The 22917-nt window shown below is 45.2% G+C and overlaps 1 protein-coding gene and 1 long non-coding RNA gene across 6 annotated transcripts; one reads left to right on the top strand and one right to left on the bottom strand.

Moving 5' to 3' along the window:
* Nucleotides 1-19: 19 nt before the first annotated feature.
* Nucleotides 20-2132, bottom strand: LOC148649788 (uncharacterized). The gene is made up of 3 exons (XR_015925932.1): nt 1990-2132; nt 1659-1794; nt 20-795 (listed from the first exon to the last, which is right to left on the bottom strand). It is a non-coding gene; the product is annotated as an uncharacterized LOC148649788 (long non-coding RNA).
* Nucleotides 2133-3218: 1086 nt separating this feature from the next.
* On the top strand, nt 3219-22256 carry l3mbtl1b (L3MBTL histone methyl-lysine binding protein 1b). Of its 5 annotated transcripts, XM_088602935.1 has the most exons (24): nt 3219-3545; nt 5796-5916; nt 7614-7746; nt 7952-8117; nt 8699-8843; nt 9570-9717; nt 10197-10248; nt 11290-11384; nt 11915-12019; nt 12497-12632; nt 13064-13155; nt 13561-13712; nt 13904-13980; nt 14394-14479; nt 14769-14879; nt 15508-15622; nt 16062-16161; nt 16700-16882; nt 17117-17257; nt 17513-17577; nt 18256-18422; nt 19047-19109; nt 19871-20009; nt 20048-22256. In XM_088602935.1, the coding sequence occupies exons 3-23, from the start codon at nt 7636-7638 to the stop codon at nt 19997-19999; spliced, it is 2439 nt and encodes an 812-aa protein (XP_088459061.1). In that variant the 5' UTR covers nt 3219-3545; nt 5796-5916; nt 7614-7635; the 3' UTR covers nt 20000-20009; nt 20048-22256. The 5 variants fall into 5 exon arrangements, with proteins under 5 accessions (XP_088459061.1, XP_088459058.1, XP_088459057.1 ...); XM_088602931.1 differs by lacking the exon at nt 3219-3545 and adding an exon at nt 4490-4576 and having other exon boundaries at nt 19871-22256; XM_088602932.1 differs by lacking the exon at nt 5796-5916 and having other exon boundaries at nt 3220-3545; nt 19871-22256.
* Nucleotides 22257-22917: the final 661 nt, after the last annotated feature.

Genomic DNA, 22917 nt, shown 5'->3' with positions numbered 1-22917 from the left:
TGTTGTGGTCACCTGGCAGACCTGTCATTTCTTTACCAAGTCTCCTTGAGCTCTTTCCCCAGCTGGACAGAACCCCAAATGTCCATCTTTCCACAATTGGGCAACATAAGAGCAATCCTCTGAGCAAAGAGGAGAGAGCTGGCAAAGGGGCACTGATCTAACCTTTTCCGTCCAGTGCTCCAAGACAAAGCATCTCTTACAATGGATAAATAGAGACCTGGGTTTTCCATTAAGAATGTCAGTGACTGATCCGTCTGTCTCCTGAAACGAGAAAGAAATCTGGCTAATCTTGGCAACATGGCTGGGTGGCTTGCTCCACTTAGAAAACTGTGTGCAGGAAGGTAAAATCGCAGTTCCTTGGAATTAAGGATGCGATGCACGTGGTGGGCACCAGAAGAGGGTGCGAGGTTCAAGCTGGCCTTTGATCTGCCCAGGTCAGCGATTGGTTTACAGAAGACCAGCAGCGCGGGCTAAAGTGGGCGTCCTGTGATAAGGTGCACACCGGGGCCAAGAGCCGGTGGCAACAATCCCTTCGGGGTGAGATAGGACTGCAAGTGAGACGTCGGGGCTGCAATGGGAAAGAGCTCCAGGTGTCTCAGCTCTTCGATGCTATGCTCTGGTGTTGATATAGTGAAGTCAGTGCAGTCTGGCGACCCTTTTGCTACTTGCACTCGGAAAAGGCAGTGCGTGCATCAGGCGAAGGGGTTTGGGGTCCCTCGGGATGTCCGTGATCATCTCGGGGAACTCACTAAGCTTGAGCCCTCTGGGATTCTCAGAGCTCCAGTGCTGTATTGCCTACAAGATCAAAATCCAAGGTTTCCTTAGAACTTAAACCTCATAAGACTTGATGTTCGACGTTTTCTCAAGGTTTAATGTCTGCACAGCTCAGGGTTTCGTTTGTTCAGCTGAGGCTCCCGGCCCTATATGTTCTCAAACCTCAAGATTTTAAGTGTCCCCGATATTATACCCATGGGAGTAGACAAGAAGAGAAGAGCTGCACTCAATCATCTAAGTGTGGAAGTGAAAAGTACAGAACCAGGAATCAGGAGGATAGCTCTACTGTTTGGGGTCAAAAGAGGCAGTAGGCACCCTCACCAGTGTAACCCTAGAATAAACCCAGTCCTGGGTCTAGCATAGGGCAGGCGAGCTCAGTTGTTGTTCATGACCCACCCCCATCCCACAAGAAGAGCAAAACCTTCCCCTGCTCTCAGCAGGAGGAACTGTTCCGTGGGCCTGGCCAGGTTTCCTGTCCACCGAAACAGCCATGAGCAGGGTATTGACAAGGCAGCAGTGATGGGATGTACCAGCACACAAGGCTGAGATATGAGCCGCTGCTTCCCCAGCTCAATTGGAGAGGACCTTTTTCTCTTTGGGGGGGGGAGCAGGTGGTTCATCAAGCCCAGAGGGGAATTTAACTGGGATACGAGGGTTAACATCCCCTAGTCCTACAAGCAGTGTCGCGGGATGTTAAACAACCAAGCAGTCAAGACCTCGGTTTAACATCTCGTCCCAGGGATGAGACCTCCGACAGGATATCTGCACTAAACGCACCTTCGGTTTCTACTAGTGCCCCCAGGTTCACGTTACACTGTTTGCTCTGGAGGAACCTGCTGGCTGGCTCAACTCCGGCAGTGCCTTCGAGGATTTTGAATACTTACCTCTGTCTTCTCTGTTGAAGACTAAAAAGGTTCAGTTCCTTCAGCTTCGCAGCGTAGGGCGTTTCCGTAAGTCCCAGAATGCACCTGGATGCTCTCCTCTGGATTGATTCAGAGCAGCAGTTCTGTACCATGGTGACTGAAATCATAAACAATATTCTAAACGAAGCTTTACGAGTGAGCTATACAATTCAAATATAACATTCCTTGAATTAAATTCTTCCCTTTTAACAATGATATATTTTGTTTACTTTTTAAATTCCTTCCCCGCATCGTCTAGATCTAAATGATGTCAGCGTTATTATTGCTATGTTAAAAGTCGTGTTTTTGCTACCTGCGTGCAAAACCCTGCGCTTGTCTACGTCATCTCCCAAGTGTTTGCCCAGTCTTGAATGTTCTCTATAGCTTTTTTTTACAAGAAAATAAACGTATTTTACTACATATAAAATGTAACTGATCCGAACTGAAATAAACATATTTCAGTGTATATAGTCATATTTCAAAGAGCAAAACTACAACAATTGAATCCCTTAGAACAATGATGTAATAAAATGTCACAAAAGACTACAACACTGCTTAAGGAGACGCAAGGTATAGACGCTTTGCGGTGCTTTCTGTCGTCACAGTTAAAGCTACCGACGTCATCGGTGACGGCACCTATGAAGTAACACATGCGGTTGATCTGCTAAGCTTCACAGGTCTATTTAATTATATATTTCAGAAACAAGTTTCTTTTACATATCCTCATATGTAACGGAAACGCATTTGCCACTATAACTAAGAGGATGGTGTAACCACCTGCAATTTCCGTCTATTGTTAGAATTAAAAGGATCTCATAGTGTGTATATTTGCTTTGTTTTTAACACGATTATGCTGTGATCTTAAAATGCAATAATTAAAACTGCACGTTTTCCGCACAGTCTTGTTTGTATGGAAAAAAAAATGTTAAAAAGCGCGGTGCCCATCTTCATCGATCACACCTGCAAAAGGCAGTATCCGCTACCCGCCTGCATGGATTTTATTGCTTTTATTTGGAAAATGTCGGCGTTTTAAACACCTGAATGAAAACCGTTTTTGACTGCTCGGGGATAGAGACCAAGGCGTTTCCAGATGCATGTTTTTTTTTATTACCCGGCCTGTGATGCGAATGAATCGATGCGGGTTGTCGGATTTTAGTTGCGTGCTGCTTAAAACCACATTTTGGCACTGCCGCGTGTGAAATTACCGACGGACGAGGAGGTGCTGCAAATCCCCTAACCCCATCTTTCATGCCCAAAGAGGTAAAAACAAACGCCCCGACTCTGGGAGATTCATGGCCATAACTCAGCCTCCACGTACGCGTTAGCAATGGTACTGCACTTACGCGCCTCAGCTGGCTTTGCAGCTCAACTGCGAATGTAATAAGCTCCACTGTTTTAGGTTACATAAGGACCACCGTTATGGCAGTACGTAGCAAGACTAGTCGTAGAGATCCAATAATATTTAAAAGGGGGTGGGGGGTGTACAACAGACTGTTGTTTCTGGTGGGGGGGATTTAAAATTGGGCGCGGGAGCGGCTCTAAAAAATGGTCCTGCTCGGAACTGGTCTCTCTTTTCTTGTGTTGCTCGGGCACTCTTCCTGAATTTAAACAACGGGCAAACCAACGGGTGTAAACGAAATAAAATCTGTGGTGAGCACACACAGACAAAAATATATAATTGGTGACCCTTCCTGCATATGTAAGGTTTTTTTTCCTCATGGTGCGAAATAGTCGCAGTGCCCTACCTAGCTACCATCAGTAGTTGTGCTAAAGTTTGTCTGGAGCCGAAGTTGGCAGGAGAGCCTACGTCTGACGCATGCGCGGATGAATGCACCGTCCCTCTCCAAGTAAGAGTTAAAGAGAAACGAGGTGAGTTTCCTTACAATTCAAATATTATCTTCCAATTCGGAATAAACGGCGCAACAAAACGCCGACCTCCCAAAGAAAGGCTTTGTTTTACAGTTTGCACCCAGTTTGAATTTCGCCTGCGCCGTGTGAAGCCCGCAATCTTTTTAATAATAAAGGCAAGTTTGCCTAGAAGAAATTTAAAAGCAATGCATTCCCGTAATTGCAAATATTGCGCAGCGAGAAAGGGTGCGTTTATTGGGGGAGGCTGGTGGTTACGAGGTACATCTTAAAATATTTTTTTCCGTTCTGGGAAGAAGAAACCTAGAAACTTTCTTTTATACGAATTGTGATTACTTCTATCTGAGCTGTACATTCCGTGACAAGGGGCGAAGTATAGAATGAACTTACGGAGGAAAAACAATCGCAGAAAAAAATTAGGGCATGATCTCCTCTATCTGTTTGGTTTTTTTGCCAGGCGTATGCACGTTTTGTTTCTTGTGAAGTAACAAATTATATTATTTACATAGTTTTAGCGTGTTTGGGGGCCTTTTCCTTTCCTCCGCCATTTTGTATCAAGTCTAACGCTAATAAATGGGCGCTTGCACATCACACTTTATTTATGACAGGAATAATTCTAGGGGGAAACTTGAAAATGAAATTGAACAACCGCGTCTCAACCGCTTTTTATTGTTTATCCGCCATTTTTCCAATATGTTGGAAAAGCAAGTAAATGTTTTTTTTTTTCCACGAAAGGCTCGGGCCGTGAACGAAATTGTGAATGTTATGTTTTAGAAATTAAAACTTTATTCTCGCCGTTACTTCTCGAAAACCACGCAGGGGCAAAGCATCTTTCGATTTCCTTTCCCCTCTCGTAAGCCGCCCGGGGTTCGAGAAAGAAATAAATCAAATATCCTTAAAACAAGTGAAAGCTGAACTTGTTGTTTTAATTTGTTTTTGTTCGGAAGTGCGACGCCACAGAAGCTGTAACTGACAAAGGCGCAGCGCCTACGTGGTCGTTCTGCCGGATAAATAACCTTTTCTTCATTTTAAAGGTAAAATAATAACATTTTGTTGTTCCTTATTATTGCACCATAATTGGAGAAGGATAGCACTCGTCGCCCCCTACTGGGGCCTAAGTTCACGTCAGGTCTGGACTTGCTGGGATTGAATTGGTTACTCCCTGAAACTTTCCGCAGGTATTCGGAAAATAATCTTTTTCATTTTGTGAGGATCATCGAGGAAAAATATAATAATAAAACGGGTTCGTTGTGGCCCCGGCTACGATTGATAAGGTGTTGAGCACAAACCGATAAGCTTTTGAATCGATCATTAATTTCTGGGAGGCTGGATTTGAATTTCGCCAATAAATTTAGTGTCCAGCCTAACGTTTTCGAGACGGTTGAAAATAAAACAAAAACCCTGTTCGTACTTAAAATCTTCTTCGGTTCATCCCTGGCCTTCGTTTCTGTTAGTGTGTAACAGGTAATTCAGTGAAATAGGTCATTACGGACCGAAACTTTTCGTTTAGATCAGTTCAGCGGTGTGTTTTCTGTGTATCCTGCATTCGGACAAAAGTGTTTAAAGACCCCCGTTTTAGACAGGGTCAGGCACGATTAAAAAATAATCGATTCTGCGTTATTTAATACATATGTGTAGGTTTTGAAAAAAACATGTTTTTTTGTTGCGTTATTAAAATATTGCCTGTTACTGTAGGTATGGAATAGAAAAAAAAAACCGTTGCTGATGTTAATTTGCTTGTTTAAACATTTGCTTACCTTCGCTTTGTCAACATTTTTTACTAAACCTAAATATTTAGGTAATATTCTAAGATGTTTTTATTTTAAAAAAAAATTAGTAAAATACAAACTCGCCAAACACATGTATACAGCCTTAACATCTTTCTAGGCCCAAGTTTCAATTTACCACTTCACCTGAATTAGGAGGATTTTTTTGTATCAGATGTGAAAAGTATTAAGTAACATAAGTAGCGAAGTTCACATTTTCACATCACAATTTTCTCTGCTGTGCTGAGCGTTACAGATGGAGCAATAGGTATTTTTACCTAGAAGGATCTGATCTTTTTCGTTCACAGCTCTTGATATGAGGGGTTAATACCCTGCTGGGTATGTTTTTTTTTTTTTTGGAGGCTTATCTTTATTAATTGCCCAGCAGACACAAGTATCCTGGCAGACTTGCGGTGTATACCAGATTTACTCTGTGTTGAGTACAGTAAAGTAAAAGGAATGACTAAAACAACAACATGGCCCACAGAATCTGGAAGAGTACCGCGGGGGCCTTGCACACAGATTGAGGCAGTAGGATCTGCTGTACACAGCAGCTGACATCCGCGCTGTGATGTGCACACCCTGTCAGCAGGCCGTTCGCTTTTACCGTGAGTATGAGCCGTAAGCAGATCGCCCAGCTGGAGAGGTGTGTGGCAGAGAGATCACGCTGGAGCAGGCGCCTGAGCTGCTCCCAATTCCCGCGGTGGTGCCCTGCGAGGCTCCGCCAGACAAGGTGCAATGTGAAGGGCTGGTTTTGAGCCAGTCCCGTGCTTTGGGCCAGTAAGAGAGACGACGAGAGTCCTGGATGGCGCAGAGTGTGACAGGAGTGAGACAGCAGGTCAGGCGAGAGGGCGTTGCAGTAGCCTCGGTGAGAGAGAGAGAGCCTGGGCTGGGAGCAGTGGTTTGCACTGCTGCTCTGTAGCGCCGGGGCCCTGGATTCTATTCTGGACCTGGAGCGCTATCTGTGTGGAGTTTGCATGTTCACCCTGTGTTCACATGGGTTTCCCCGGCTGCTTAAGTTTCCTCCTGCAGTCCAAAGACATTCTATACTGCTAGGCTGGCTGAATTTTGGGAAAATTGGCCCTGGTGTGTGCCTGTCTGTGTGGGCCCGGCGATGGACTGGTGTCCCATCCAGGGTGTATCCTGCCCTTGCACCCATTGCTTGCCGGGATAGGCTCAGGCTGTCCCTGCGGCACTGTGTTGGAAAACGTAGCTAGTGAAAGAATGTATGGGTGGATTCTGCAAATGTTCTTCCTTAAAGAAAACTTTTAAAATTGCATGGGTGTGCTTACTGCCAGATTGAAAGACGATTAGGACCTGTAATAGACCATATTAAAATATCAGATCTGTTTAAAAATACAACAGTTGTGTATTTTGCTGTATATGTTCAGAAGGTACTGTGCAATGCAGTAACGTGATACTGCAGCTTATTGTCCAAATACTTTTGGCCTTCCTAAAAGTGGGAGTGGGGTTATACTGTTATATGTGGTGAAACAGTCAAATTATGTTCTGAAGTACAGTGATGGACAATTGAGAGATGTTGGAAGAGAGGTAAATAAGCAGTTCTTTTGTGCTGGGGTGCACCAAATGATGAATTCTTCACTTTGGCACTCAACAACAAACACAAGAAAACGTGGGAAGCAATGAAGACTCGCGCAAGACATGTCCCTCACTTTTAGTGTTGCACCAACATACTGGACTAAAACAAGTTCAAATCATGGTTGTCTGCTTTCCTGGTAGAACTACACTTGGGGAGCAGTGCAGTCTTGACCTCCGCGCCATTAACTGTGACTGCCTGAGGCCACGGACTCATCTGTTCTTTCTGCTCTTCCCTGAGCCTGTTGCCTTTTTTGAGACCTGCACTGTTATCCTCTTCTTGATGGGCAGATTCATCCTCAATTTTAAGCTACTGGCTCCCTATCTTGTTCTTATCAATTGTAACCTTCCATAAAACCTCACCGTTGGTGGACTATAATATTGATGTAAATGTTTGAATTTTAAACATCTGCGTTGGAGCCCTTTTTGGGGAAAAAACTCATTCATTGCTTGATATCACTGTTGATCTTGTGCTGGACCTTTGTTCTGCTCCTTGTGGAATGACTGTGGGCTGCTTTGACATTGTGCTCCAGCTGTATGGATAGTTACTGTCCAGTTGCTAAATTGTTCTGTAATAACAGATCTTCATCATCTAGTCTAGAATGAGTGAGATCTGGTTTGATCCGTTGACACTTTTTCTTTGCTGCAATTCCCTGGTCTTCATCTCGGCTGCTGCAGTGAGCAGATTCTTGTTTTCTGGCTCGTGCAGGTGGCACAGAGCGCCCTGCAAGATGACGGACACCCCGCCCATAGAGACGCCCACCTCCGGGGGTGACTTTGACATGATGAGCGCCCTGGACTGGAAGGACGGTATCGCTACACTGCCGGAGAGCAACATTCGGGTGCGAACGTGGTGCACACCGCCTTGATTTCGCTTTTCTGGATGGGCCTGGCAGCGCAGACTTGTGTTTTCAGCGCGTGGAACGTTTCGTTTGAGTCTATATTTGAAACGGCTTTGTTGATCTGTTGTGTTTGTCGATGTCCGGTGTTGATAGCTACATACATCCCTACCAGTCTGCAGTTTTGTTTTCCTCTTGTGGCCCGCAGTTCCGAATGAATGAGTTTGGAGCGTTGGAGATCGTCACTGACCTGGAGATGCAAGCTGTTCAGGGGGCTGCCTTGGCAACAGAACCTCAAAATCCCTCCCTTGCCAATAGCCCCACCCCTCCACCAGAGGCTGCCACGGAGACCATGACATCAGCAGAGCCTGAAGGTATAAAAGCAGCTTCCTGATTTTGGACACTGATGCTTCCTTTACACCAGCCTCTATGAGCACCTCATGATGGTCTCCAGCTGAGGTGAAACTGGAAGTGTCAACCTACAGTATGTTTGTTTCCTTCAATCCAGGTAGTGCTAAACCAGCAAGGAGTAACCCTGCATCTATGATCAGACAGTATTCTAAAATACTGGCTTTTTAATAATTTATTAAATTTGATAAAGACAGATGCAGTTATGGTCCAAGTAAGTAGTATTTGTTGTCTCGAAGTCCAGAGCAATGTTTTGCATCAGATTAAAAGAGATGTATCCACAAGCACGCTTCTTTGCAATGTAATAAGGCCACATTCTGAATCGTGGGAAATTTAATCTATTTTGTGATGTGGATTGGAGGTTTTACAGGTTACTGTGTACGTTTTGCTCATCAATGTTGATACTTTCTAACCCTGATGGATTAAAATACCATTGCAGTTCCCGTTTAAATCCAGTATCAAGTCTCATGACTCCAGGTGCTAAAACTGTGGGGCCACCATGATGTTCAGATTCCGCTAACTGACCGCTTTCCCTGTCGTTCCCAAGGTGCCGAGCCGCTGTCCCAGGCTCTGGAGGAGGCCCCGAGCGTGGAGGTGGTCAGCTGTGGCTATTGTGGAATCTCTGGGAGCCAGGACAGCTTCATCCAGGGCAAGTTCTGCAGCCCTGCCTGCGCACAGCCCTCCAGCTGCAGGTACAGAGCACTAGTTCTGCAACAAGATTCATGCGATTCACCCAGCATCTATTATCAAATAACCCCAGTTCCCATTTTAACTCTGCAGATGGCTTAAAAATGTTCATTTCAAGATTATTTTTTCACATTTTCATTTTCAGTATGCGTTTACTAGTTGCCATTCTGCAATATGAGTGTTTCCTGACCATCTGAGCTGGTTAAGGTGTATGCAGATTTTCCTAAAGCTTCTTTGTTGGAGAATTTTCTTTTTTTCTAACAAGGAGCATCAACTTTCACGCTTCTAATAAGGGTAGACAAAATTATCCTTCTTATCCAAACCTCTCCATTAGGCCAGACTGAAGAATTCCAGCCTGAAGCGCCAGAGAATGTTTAAATTTCAAATAAGTGATGTTTAATCACATCAAAAGTAAAGATGTTAAAGGAAACTCCCAGGGTTATAAGACAAGACTGCTCAGCATGTGACACTCGAGATTACTTGCAAAGAAAGCAAGGAGACGGATTTTATTTCTGATTACAAGGTTCCTGGTACAAAAAGTGTGAAGGTGTTGCTGTACCTCCAAGCTCTTTTAATATAGCTCGAAGTGACAGAAGTAGAACCAGGAATTGATCATGTTGTGTTGGTTTGCATGTGAGGAAAGAGAGTATATGGTTGTGTCCCCCGGATGCTTGGATGTCCTCCTTGTAGACTGCCCTCTGTAAGGAGCGTGCTCGGTGCTGTTGTTGCAGGGCCAGCCCTGTGGAGCAGAGAGACAGAGGCGGGGCCAGCGGTAACCCAGGCAACGAGAGCGACAGGCTGGGAAAGCGTGTGAGGAGGAAGAGGAAGCTGTACATGGACTCGGGTGACGAAGACGAGGAGAACCCCGAGGAGGAGGAGGTTTTAGAATCTTGCTGCTATCAGCTCTGTCCCTCACTTTGTACTCTTGACTGCAAAACACTGAGGATTCCTCTTTGATACCCCCTCTCACCTCCAATTCATTTTCTAAATCTGAAGCTCCAGAAGATGTTTTGTTTTTGCCTTGATGCTGAAATAAGGCACTCTCCATCATAGCCATCCACGTTAAATTTGAGAAAGCTACAACATATTGAGTAACTATGGTCTGAGGAAATGTTTCTTTGTGAAACTCCAGAAGGGAAGATATTAACCGAAGGTCTTATAAATATGTACTTCTCTTGGATTGGACACCACAAATCATTTTCTCATTTAAATGAACATTTTTTTCCGCAATTTTCATCTTGCTGACCAAAATGGAGAAGAAAGGCTGACGCTAGATTTTTGGTTTCTTCTGTTGACTGCTTCATACATTTGATACATTTTAGGAAGTTTTACGAACTTTTTTTTTTTTTTATTTGTAGGAAAAGTCCAAGGCGGGCAAAGGAAGGAGAGCTGCCAAGCAGGCCAGGCAAGGTAAAGAGTTGTGTTGTGGAGAAACGTTCTCTTGAGAGATGGGGCCGTCCTGTGTGAGCTTACCTCCATGTCAGGATGCACAGCTCTTGACATTTCATGGCATCACCTAGCTGGCAGCTGACAATTATTAACTCTTCCCCAACAGTGGAGCAGAGCAGAAAGTTCTTAAACTGTTTTTTACCCTCTCGTATCGTATAGAGTGCGGTTGTCACTAGAACATTGCGTTCTGTGCAGTTTCTGTATCGGCATGTGCAGGGGCAAGAGATAAGGACGAAGATATTTTGTTTTGACTGTTACTGCTTACTTGTCACCATCATTTCAAGTCTGGATGTGTCATACCATGCAGTGCTGGTTCCATTTGCAGGCACTGGGAAATAAAAGAGGACAATTGTTCAGCCAGTATTCACCGATTTCCTATGTACTGCTGTGTATAAGTCTAGTTTTTCTGTTCCCTTCTTTATGCAGAAAAGTAATGCTATAATATTGATCTCTTGAAAGAAGAATGCAAAATGTAGGCGTTTAGCTTTATGGAACTCTGAAGAGATGTTAATGTAAAGAAAGGCCTGACAATGACTCGGTTTAGTTACGATTGGCAGTTGTGGTAGATTAGGCACTACAGAACTTCATCTTTGCTCCTTATATGTACTTTACCTTCCATGGTTATGATTGTGTTTTTGAAGATTCTGATCAATGTAAATTAAAGTTTGCATAATGACAAGTCTGGCGTCTTCCCACCCAAATTAAGCCATATCAGTAATATTTGTCATACTGGTAGAAAGCACTAGTGGAGGTTTTGAGTAATTTGTTGATGCTCACAGCACATATTGTAACTCCTGATTATTTAAAGTATCTTAAGACTTTTACACAGCAGTGTATGATTGCATGAGTGGTTGTGATGACAGTAGTAATAAGGGGAAGGAAATGTACTGCATTCGTGCCAGATGAAATTCTGTTTTTGACTGCACTGTGAAAAGAGAGCGTGTGGGTGTGGTATTTTTTTAAAAGTTTGCGTCAGTTGTGTTCATATTGGTTCTTCCACAGTAATGACCCAGCCAGCAAAGAAGAAAGTGTGGAGTTGGCACACGTACCTGGAAGAGGAGAAGGCTGTAGCCGCCCCAGTCAAGCTCTTCAAAGAGGTTGGTGCCCCCTCAGGCCTGTCCTCCTCATTCCTATCTGGAAGAAGGTGGAGACGGATGTCTTTGTCTTTAAACAGTCTCTCCCCCAGTGACCTGCAAGTATGGTGCAGTGGGCCAGTTTGATTGGGCGTTGTTGGAGGTCAGTGAGCTACACTTGAGCAGTTTGTGGATGGCCAACTGATTCTGATGAAAAGGACAGTTTGCTCGGTCACTTTTCTCATCTCTCATGAAGCTAATTTTTTATGTTGATTAGTGTCTTTAAGATCAAAGATGTTGACAGGCAGATTTAAAGAAAATACTGGGAATAGGAATGAGGTGAATTTACAGAGAAGCCAAAGGCTTCTAGAGAATGCCTGTCTCTGTGATCCTGTGTTTATGAAATTCCGTTGGCAGATATTGCCTTGCTCACCGTGTTGACCTCTCAACTGCTTGCCGGTCATCTGGGCTCCAGCTGCACTCGCCCTGCCTGAGCCAGACCGGATCCTCATTGGCTGACCCTGACCTCTTGACCCCGCGTGTCTGTTTTCCAGCACCAGTCGTTTCCTCAGAGTCGGAACGGCTTCAAAGTGGGCATGAAGCTGGAGGGCCTGGACCCCTGCCACCCGTCCCTGTTCTGTGTGCTCACTGTGGCAGAGGTGAGCGGGACGAACTCGGGCAAAGCGCTGAGTGTTAAACAGGGCGAGGCTTTTCGTCTGCCCCTGTTCTCCTGTGTGCCAGTCAAATAGGGCATCATCATCCTCATGAGCACACTATGGGAGCTCACTGTGGTGCCTCTCAGCAGTAGGATTCGTTTTTCGCTTGTGCTTTATTTTACACATCAAAACTATCTAAAGGCACTTTTCTCATTCTCCTATTGCACTTAGGCACTGTGAAAGAGTAATATATACTGAAATATCTACAAAAATTATTATAAATAGAACTTGACTGTTTACAAGACTAACAAATTAAATTAAGCTCATAGTACCTTCATCTTATGTCATTTACAGAACAAGAGAGATTTGACATTAATGGTACAGCGTTTAATATTCACCAAGAGTGTTGATTATATCATACATGCTGTTGTGGGTCAGAGTGGCTTATGTCTGTGAAACACTTTTCTCTTGTGCTTGCAGGTCCAGGGTTACAGGATACGACTGCACTTCGATGGTTACCCCGAGTGCTATGACTTCTGGGTAAATGCAGACGCCTGGGACATTAAGCCAGCTGGCTGGTGTGAGAAGACAGGGCATAAACTGCTGCTCCCCAAAGGTGAGTGTTTCTCACACCATGAGAGAGATGAGAAGCTGCAAGAGGCCATCCTGCATTTGGTAATTAGTAGCTAATTGTTCCAAGGATCTCATCCAGCTGTTTCTTGAAAGAAGCCTGGGTATCGGCTTCAACAACATGGCTAGGTAGCTTGTTCCATTCCCCCACAACCCTTTGTTTAAAGAAGTGCCCCCTTTTCTCCGTTTTAAATGCAATTCCACAGAGTTTCCACTTGTGCTTCACTTTCACACCCTCTTCGAATCTTCTCTGAAGAATTAAAAAGGTTCAGTTACTTTAGCCTGCCTATGTAAGAAAACAAGGAGCAATTACACGGAGTACATCAGTACTTTATTTGCCCATTCTAGTTTCTCTAACCACGGTGAGGTAGTGATAATTCTTTGCGAAGTTTTCTGACTGGCTGAGCTTCGGTGCAGGGTGCAAAGACGGAGAGTTCAACTGGAGCACCTATGTGAAGAACTGCAGAGGACAGATCGCTCCTAAACACCTCTTCAAGAGTCTCAACACTGTGAGTAGAAGCTTGACTGTTCACGCGAAGCTGTTTCACATCTCCTGGCTCTTATTTCTTATATTTTATTATTTGATTTTGTCCCAACCATTGGATTTCTAGCCAGCAGACTTTCAGTACCATTTTTCTTTAGAAAGATTTCGACTGTTGAAAACCTCCCGTCTTTCAGTCGTTAAGCAGTAATCAGTGAACGCTCGTACCCCTTTAAGAATATGCTCCAGAGCAGTGGCTTCATGCTGGAGGTTTAATTTTCTGCACTTTCCTTCACTTTTAAAAGGGTGTCCATTGTTGTATTCCTCCTGGACTGGCAGGAATTGGAATGAAGCCTCCTTGCCTTTAGGCCATTTGTCTTCTTCCCTTCGGATGTGGGGTCATAACTGTGCGAATCTTCCCCGTTCCCCTCAGTCTGTCACCCCGTCTGGGTTCCGCCCGGGGATGAAACTGGAGGCAGTGGACAGGAAGAACCCCTCTCTGATCTGCGTGGCCACCATCGCTGGCGTGGTAGACAACCGCCTGCTCATCCACTTCGACAACTGGGACGACAGCTACGACTACTGGTGAGAGGGCCGACTCGCGCCCCGCTTTCCACCTCCACCCGCTGCCTGTCGCCCCCCCGGCCAATTCTTAAAACATTCTAGTAATCGGCAGCCTTTACGTCTGCCCTGCCGATAGCACGACTCCCTTTTCGTTAATGACAAAGGCCACGGGACTTCGGAGCTGATGACCGAGCGCTGTTGGTCTTTTCCAGGTGTGACTCCAGCAGTCCTTACATTCACCCCGTGGGTTACTGCCAGGAGCAGGGACTGACCCTGACGGCCCCAGCAGGTGAGTTCATCTCCCACCGCCCCGCCTAATCCTGTACTTTGCTCTGTTGGACAATCTGTTGGGCAGATTGTGGACTCCTTTACTGCCATGAGCAAAAATCTGTGATGAATTCTAGGGGCTCTTTAAGTGGGGCAATGATGGAAATTATATCCAGTCCCTGAAGAAGTATTTCAACCTTGGAATGTAATAAACCACTATTAATTTGTACCAGTGCTAGTCCAGTATAGGTTTTTGTTGTCTGTCTTGTGCATCTAAATTGGTTACCAGTTCAAGATATTGAAAGCAATGGTCACTGATATTGGGCTGACCTTTGACCTCTGCTGTTGTGGCGGTCTCTTCAGTGGAGGGCGTAGGCAACCTTGTGTGGTCTGAGTTTATGGTACAGACAATCTGGGTATCCTGCTCTCTTTCAGAATACAAACATCCGAGGAGCTTCTCTTGGGAGAAATATCTAGAGGAGACAGGATCCCAAGCTGCCCCCGCCAGGGCCTTTAAACAGGTAGGGACAGTCTGCAGCACAGCGTGACCCCTAATAACCCTGTCAGCTGGAGGGGCACACAGCTACAACCAGAGCGCTGTACTGGGAGGAGAAGCCCTGCTCCCACAGACCCCCAGCATTCCCGCCTTATCAGAGCTGCTAACCGGAATACCACACTGACTCCAGCCATTTTGGCATAATATTCATTCTGTCTCCCTCTCGGCTGAGGCCTGTGCTTCTCTGGCTTTGTGTCCCTAGCGTGTCTCCTGCAGGTAATCAGTGGTGCAATGTTGTCTATCCTCCCCACCAGAGACCCTCTCACGGGTTCCAGGTGAACATGAAGCTGGAAGCCGTGGACAAGAGGAACCCCATGCTGATCAGAGTGGCCACCATCATGGACACTGAGGACCACCGGGTGAAGGTAGGGCCAGACAGCCCTGCTGTATGTCACACAGCCTGTGCAGCTGTGATGCGTGCTCTGAGTGTGTCCAGTTGGTATCGGCAAGTGCCCCAAATAATTCTTTCAACAACAAGACCCTAACGTACTAGAGCTGTTGCCCTCAAGCACAGGAATGATCCTGTCTCCTCAAGTGTGTGTGGCACAAATATCAGCCTTGGGTATAAATATATACATCGGACCCTGTGTGACGCTGATGCGCAGTTTGTTGCTTCTGTTTTGTGCCAGGTGCGGTGTCCAGTGTCAGGGTGTCGTGTTTTATTTGTATGCTGGGGAGTCTGTAATGCAGCTTCATCGTTAGTTTTACGGTCCGTCAAATACTTTGACGGAGCACGTTCTCAGGGCGAGGACCAGCGCAAAATAGTTTCAGCGCAAGCTACAGTTGCAGTGACATTTGCACTAGTGACAGTAGTTCAGCCTCTGTCATTGGCACTTCTGTCCTGAGAACAGTGGGGACGCAGAGTTACAGCCTCGACTGCAAGTACAGTGAAGCAAAGGTCCAGGCTCAGGATCACATTCCCAGGCTGCACATCAGACATTTAGTTATTCACTTAGCTCTCTCTCTTTTTTTTTCCTTCTCCCACTCTGGCAGATCCATTTTGACTGCTGGAGTAAGGACTATGATTACTGGGTGGACGCAGACAGCTCCGACATTCACCCCGTGGGCTGGTGTCAGAAGACCGGGCACCCCCTGCAGAACCCGCTGGGTAAGGTCCGGCAAATTCCCTTCGCGCTGATCTTCTTTGCCATTAGTTTCCTCCCATGTGCCATTTGTGAGAATTACTGCTGACTCAAGGTTTGCATGTGAAGGAATATTCCGAATCACTTTACCTTCTTAGGTAGATGCAAACAGGGTAGGACAGTTAAGGTTTTGTGCATCCTTCTTTGGCAGGTCTTTCACACTGGAAGAACTTGCTGTCAGGTGTCTCTGTACCTCTGTACACAGGATCAGTACCTGCATCAGTGCGAATACGAGACTGGAGGTGCTGTAACACGTTCTGGCTGAGTACAGGGACCACTCTGTTCCTCCCTGGAAGGGAGATGCCAAACCTGCCCCGTTACTGGCCAGTGACTGACCTTGATGGCCCCCAGGGGGCGTTCTGGTCAGCTGCGTTCGTAACTCGCGGCTCTGCCTCTGTGTTCCAGGACTGTCCGACTCCACGGCGCTCCCGGGGCAGGGCTGCCCCACTCCGGGGTGCAACGGCGTGGGCCACATCCGGGGACCCCGGTACGGCACGCACTACACGTGAGTTCCACCCCGACCCCGTTCTGGCAGAGCCCCTCGATGTCCGGAGAGAAAAGCAGGCTCGGAGACTGCCCCTCGCCTTGGAGGAAGCTGTAATCAGTCGGGCCGCTTTGTGTTTATTTTCCCTGCTGAGAGACTTGGCTCTAATTGGAGATGAACAGCCTGTGTTTTAATGCCATTCCTGCTGTGCTGGGGGAAACTGGATTCACGCGACCAGCCCAGTTGCAGATAGCCTTCACTGCCATTGCAGCCTGGTGCAAAACCGAGACGAGACACGCTGGGGGGAGTTTCTGGCCTCTGTCACTGTATATTTATGCAACATATGCTTTACGCTGCCTCTTTCAGGATATAGTAATTAAAGCCATGAAAAGCCAACTGAGAATGATTTTGGGGGAAAAAAATAAATGGAAAAATATTTAACAAGCTATTTGATAATGCATCAGCCAACCCTTTGCATCTGTCAGAGATGCAAGGGTAGGTAGCGACGGACCACTGAGGCTGTGGTGGTGAACTCACGGCGCTGTTGGTGTCCCGACAGATCGGTCAGCTGCCCCTACTCCGAGATCAACCTGAATAAGGAAGGGCTCCTGCCTGACCGGCTGAGCGGAGAGAGGACGGTGGCGCTGGCTGGGCCGCACAAGGGCAAGCGCACCGAGACGCCGACGCCCACCTCCACCACCCCCGACCTGCCCGAGCTGCAGGACGACTCCCCCCACTCCAGGTCAGTGGGGCAGCGTGCCTCTTCCCTGTGGCGTTTGGCAACGTCCGAGCCCCTGTAGTGTTTTTAAAGTGACTTACTGAGCATTTAAGCTCAATTGTGTGTCATGCTCCGCTGTAGAATTTTCAAATGAGCAGCTGCAGAGAGGCAATGAGAGGAGCACAACACAAAGCACCAAAGGGAGGAGCCACAAACACGGAAGCACCTGGTACCATCTGGTGACTATCTTGTTCTCAGTGTTGGCAGGAAGTCTTGGAGCGGCGACAGCGAGCGGTCGGGGCGCAGCAGTGTCCAGAGCCTGTCGGAGCCTATGCATAGCAGTGAGGAGAGGATAGGGGGCGCTGCTGAGCACTGCGACAGTGGCAACAAAGCCAAAAAGTAATTGAACGCCGTACTCCACAGGACAAAAAAATGGCAGTTCTTTCTCAAAATTTCAGTAAAACATAAGAAAAGTGAGGAATATTTCCCTGACAAGAAAACCCTATGATCTTATGGAAATTACTTTTCTTCTCATCTCTTTCACTGTGAAATATCCGTTGCTTTATTTTTTAACCGTGCCTGTCTCGTTTTGAAGTCGTGACGCATTCTTCCCAGAGAATAATCAGAGTTTTATAATCTTTTGTTTTTCTCCAGGTCTGAACAAATTCCCAAGTGTTTAAAGCTTCATTTTGTCAAACAGGAAATCGGAGATGGAAAAGGTACAAGACTCGATACTTAACTCACTGTTTTTCTGATCTGCCACACCAAACAGAAATGTGCCAAACCGCCTAATTGTTTCTCTTGTTGTACTGTAGGTTGCTTTACAAATCCCTGTGTTTATCTTTTTTCCCTACAAAGATTGAGTCAAACATGTATAGAGGGAGGTGCCTATGCATTCAGGATGTTAGTGTCGGAACAGCATGCTCGTGTTGTGCTGTAATGACACTGCTGTGTCTGTGTTCAGTGTATATTTAACCATGGCAGTGCGGTGTAGGTTTACAGTGTACAGCGGGCTGCAGTCATACCCAGACTACATGTCTCTTTAAATTATCACCTTAAGAGCTAAGAAAAGCTGTTATACTTCAGTGCAGTTGGATTTAGCTGGAATGAAAACTTGCTCCTAGTAGGTGAGAATCCCTGTTGTACAGCAATGTTGCTGTGTTAGTGTTCCCTTAATGCTCTATAGCAGTAATATTCCTATACTGGTACACAGTCTTATGGAGAGCAAGTTGGGGTATGCGAAAAGACAAATTCTTAAAACAAGAAATTGTATATAGCCAATAAAGTGATCTGATCTCTTGGGATTGAGGTTTGATGGTTTACTTGCCACTGTGCATTCAGTGCTGTGTTGTGGGGGATACTCTACAATGACTGTGCTCTCTTCCTCCCCTCCCCAGAGTCCCCCGTGAGTCTGCAGCAGGCTCTACACGACTCGGTGTTCACCCCTTCCTGCTCCACCAGCCCCACCCAGCGCATCCAGATGTGCTGGGAGAAGCACTGCAAGCTGCTGCCAGAGGTGCTGGGCCTCTCTGCCAAAAAAGTGGCCAAGTGGACCACTGAGGAGGTAACTGGACCCCGGAAGACTTGTCACTGCCATTTGGGGAGCTTTGACAAAGAGCCAAACCTGCTTAACTCTCCGGGGAAATGCCTGGACTGTGCTTCTCAATATAGTTCTTGCAATCAATCTTTCCTTTGAGATGGTCTTCTGTAATGACCCGCTGTTCATCTAGGCTCGTAACTGAATTGAGTTGCTGGTGGTCCACTGTGCGATTGTTTTGTAGTTTTAGTCTCATTACATAAGACTGGGCAGCTAGCTTTAAGCAAGGCTACAACTCCATAGCACTATTGCAAAAAGCCTGATTGGCTGCCTAGTCTCCCAACTCTAGCAGTCACCTCGTCACAGAGTGGCTGCTTGGGAGCCAGCCCCCTGTTACTACACAAGTTGAGAGGTACAGTATAAATTGAGGTCTGTTTTGATCCTTAAGCAGTGTCATCATGTCTCTGTGTAGACAGCAGGGGTGCTGTGCTGCATTTGCCACTGGCCACACAGCAGGGCTGATGTTTTCATCCCAGAAAGGGCAGAATTGAACCTGATTCTAGGAGGTCTGTGCTTTCTACTTCCTGTCAAGGGATTAGGGACTACATGACTAATAGCTGGGTTTGCTGCTATGCTCCCTTCTTAAATTAGGTCACCAGCTTCGTCAGAGGCTTGCCGGGCTGCAAAGATCATGCTGCTGTTTTCAGGAGTGAGGTAAGGGTGGTTTTTCTTTTGGTGTCTTCTTTTTCTCATTTACATTCCTCTTGCTGTTCTGTAGCCTTAGCCATAACTCACAAATACCTAAACAGAGGACTGGGTAACCAGGTATTAAACATTTTCACTTCAGCCTTTTTGTCTTGCTACTAAATCCCAGATTATAACATGTAGTCTGTCCGTCTTGTGTAGTTCCTGCATAGTTATAAGAATCTCTTCTGGCTGTTTCCTGGAAGGATCATATATATCATGATTAATCTGATCGTCATTGAATCTAATAGCTAATCATGTTCTACCAAGTCTGTTTGTCCTGGCTGCTGTTTTGATCTTGAAGTAACGGTTGGGTCAAACATCAGACTTTTGAACTGAGGTCAGCCTGAAGAACTTAATTTCACTCAACTTGCACATGTATCACTTACTTCTAATCTGGCTGACAGTTTCATCCAAAGTGATTTACTATTGCACCAATTTATTCCTCTTGTTAGTTTTACTGGCGAGTCCCTCACTCAGAGATATTACAGCCTCGTCATCCTTTGGGATTCGAACCTACAACCTTCCAGCTGTAGGTCCAGAACCCTAACCACTGCTGCTGTTCTAGGAGTACTGTGGCTGCTCTTCTTTCTGAGCCCTGTCCAGAAATGTCTGTTTTTTTTAGTTCTGGAGTCTAGCTGGATGCTTCAATGGTTAGAACCTTGTAAATTAGTTTGACTTTTTCCTTTTATTCTGTAAATAAAAGCCAGCCCTGTCCTCTTGTCTGGCAGCAAATAGACGGCGAGGCCTTCCTGCTCCTCACCCAGGCGGACATTGTCAAGATCCTGAGCATCAAGCTGGGCCCGGCCCTGAAGATCTACAACTCCATCCTCATGTTCAAGAGTGCTGACGAGGAGTGAGGCTGTGCAGGGGCGCGCGCAGCACTGGAGAGCCTCACCCGTCTGCAGTCCTGTTCATGGAGAACAGTCTTCCGGTGCCTGCTCGTCTGGGCGTGCAACTCATTCTCCTTGATCGAGTCTCCCGATTTAAGACCGCTGTTCCACAAGCCAGGAACGGGGGCGTGTAACTTTTATTTGGAGGGAATGTGTTTTTTTTTTAATTTATTTCGTCTACGTGTTTGTACTTCCAATGTTTTATTGGAGGATATCTTTTTTGTTTGTTTTGAATGTCACAGAGTGAATGTTTTTAGAGAAACAATCCTCACAGATTTCTGGTCTACAGTGCAGCAGTTTGGAGGGCCTTTGCTGGCTGACCCTTGACCTCTCATGCTCTCAGTAGCGGCAACAGGAAGTGGATTAGGAAAAGCCTCTGTGATGCAGGACATCATTTGCAACTGACAAAAAAAACCTATCCACTCAAGCATGCTGGGGTTGATCAGTTCACACCTAGGCAGATTTGTCACTTACATTTATTTTTTAAATTCCCTAAAAAAATAGCTTTCCCAGTGATCTGCAGGGAAATCTGTCCCGTGAACTCTCCAGAACTATTTTGTAAGAGGAAAAGCTATCTCTAGATTTTTAACTTGTAGCTTTTCCTGCATGAATTTAGATTTTAGTGTACATTAAGGACACAAATGGTGCTGAGAGCACTTTGTTGAGCACATGGTGCTTGGGGAGGTTGTTCTCCATTTCATTAAAAAAAAGTTATTCAAAATCATAGAAGCCACAAGAACATAAGTTGTTTCGATGTCTGTAGGAAAAAGGATGAGCTGTGAGGTGAGGGACTATGAACTGCTTCAGTGTGCTGCAGGTTTGGACTCCACCAGTAGATGGCGCCCTTGAATTGACAGACGGTGGTGGAAAGGAGGTTGGATCATGGGAGAAACTGTGGAGGTGGATACAGAATTTTGTGAATTGTTTTTCATCAGGTTTTGTTTCAAAGCATATTTGAACTGGATTTAACACCAGCCATTCCTGTGATGCTGTCTATCCAATGAAATGTTTTTTTAACTACAAATGAAAATTTGTAAAATTCAAGAAGAACACACCTCGTTTATCTATTTACTTGGAAAGAGTGTTTCCCTATAGTGTTTTAGGGAGCACCACTGGCCAGCTGTGTAAAACACCCACTTTTTTCCTATAGGAGTTTCTTGACCTCTGAGGTACCTGCACCTAGTATGTGATAATACTGAGGTTAGTTACCAAGTAAGCAAAAAGAAAACTGACACTTTTATGAGACTTAACTTCCAGGGCTCCTCCAGTCACTTCTGTAGGCACAGCCATAACAGAAAAACCGCGTTGTACTCGAGAGCCAGAAGGAGCCATGAGCTTTCAGACTCCTATGTGAATCTTGTTGTTTTCTGCCTTGGTTTAAGCAGCTGACCAAAGGAACTTTAGCTGGGAGCGTTTTTTAATTGGTGATGGGTTTTCTAATGGTCAGATCTTTCCAAGGGAATTAAATACCTCCACTCTCAAAACTTGAATGTTATTAACTAAACCTTCTTTGCTATGGGTCTGGACTTATTGTTGGTCATAGGAAGGCTGTGGATGATTTCGGTGTCAAAGGGGTAAAAGGATAACTAGGGTGATGGGGATAGAGTCCACAGAAAAACTGGAAAACTACCAATAGTTGCATGACAATGCAAAAGTGTTTACATGTAGCTAAATTTACATAGAAGGCATTGGCTCTTTGTTTTTCTCCTTTATTTGACTGCTATGTCTGGTTTATATGGCTACAACTGTAACTGTATAGAAACCCCATGAAATACATTGACCCTTGAAAGAAACATTTCTACACAGTTTCAGCTCGGGTGAGAGAAATATAAATGCTAAAGGAATCCAGTCTTGGATAAGGAAAGGTTAGAATAACCCTGTTTTTTTATTTTAAAAAAGGCAAGGGGAGTTTAAATTATTCATACCACTTAACAAATTCCCAAAATGTGTCAAGGACTGGACTTTGTGAATGTTTTAAAATGAGTTCTTCTACGGTATTGTTAAATAATACTATTTGGTGCTTAGCTGTTGAATTTAAATGTGAGACGCTGTGTAACATGATGGTTATTTATGTGTGTTATTTAAGATATTTCCTATTAGGTGAGAATACCTCCTCATGATGTAGCAATTTGTGCAGGAACATCCAAGGGAATGTCTTCATAGCTCTGTTGGGGAAATGTACACGTGTCCGAACAAATTAAACCCCTTTACCCTTTACACCCTGTACAGGGGTTTGTCTCGGCCTTTTTCTTCCAAGCCCTTGTAAGGTCTCATGAAGGCTTATTTTAACAGACTGGGTTATCCAGAAGTTTGGAGATCCTGTCTGCCTAGGCTGAACATGTTTTCTAAAGTATATCAGGCCCAGAGAACCTGAAATGGATCAAAGTTAGGTGCTATAAGTGCCACTGAGATACACAGCCCAGAAGACCTACGGCTGAAGGTTCAGGCAAAGCTGGGCTTCTGTACGCTATTTAAACCACCGTCCAAGGCTCAAATTCTGATTTCAAAACATCTGCTCCAACTTTAAACCTCTGCATGACTGCTTATGTCCTAAGAGGGAAAACCAAATGAGTATAGGACTGGTCTTAAAACTGCCACTTGCAATATTCTCATAATATGTTGACGTCTATTTTTTTTAAAATATCTAACCACTTTTATCTTGAAAACAAGCACAGAGGTGGAATTGTTTGTTAAAACAACAGTTTTAAGAAATTGTCATTATCATTTTAAATAAGTTGGAGTAAGAAGTCATTTTTTTAGGTCTTAATGAGTTGTTAATTGAAAATGACATGAAAGGTGAGAACTTTAGCTGCATTAGACAAAGAAATGTTAGTGGTAATGTTACCCACCTACCTGGAGAGAATTCCTTTTTTTCTTGCAGCACC

This window comes from Lepisosteus platostomus, chromosome 13 (assembly GCF_059453375.1).
Source record: "Lepisosteus platostomus isolate fLepPlt1 chromosome 13, fLepPlt1.hap1, whole genome shotgun sequence".
Lineage (NCBI taxonomy): Eukaryota > Metazoa > Chordata > Actinopteri > Semionotiformes > Lepisosteidae > Lepisosteus > Lepisosteus platostomus.
The sequence above is the reverse complement of the archived record's forward strand: the minus strand, read 5'-3'. Positions and strand labels throughout refer to the sequence as shown.

Coding starts and splice junctions, on each gene's coding strand:
- l3mbtl1b (XM_088602935.1), top strand. CDS start 7,636: ATGACGGACACCCCGCCCATAGAGACGCCCACCTCCGGGGGTGACTTT. Junction 13,713..13,903: donor GACGACAGCTACGACTACTG/GTGAGAGGGCCG, acceptor GGTCTTTTCCAG/GTGTGACTCCAGCAGTCCTT. Junction 14,480..14,768: donor CCGCCAGGGCCTTTAAACAG/GTAGGGACAGTC, acceptor CCTCCCCACCAG/AGACCCTCTCACGGGTTCCA.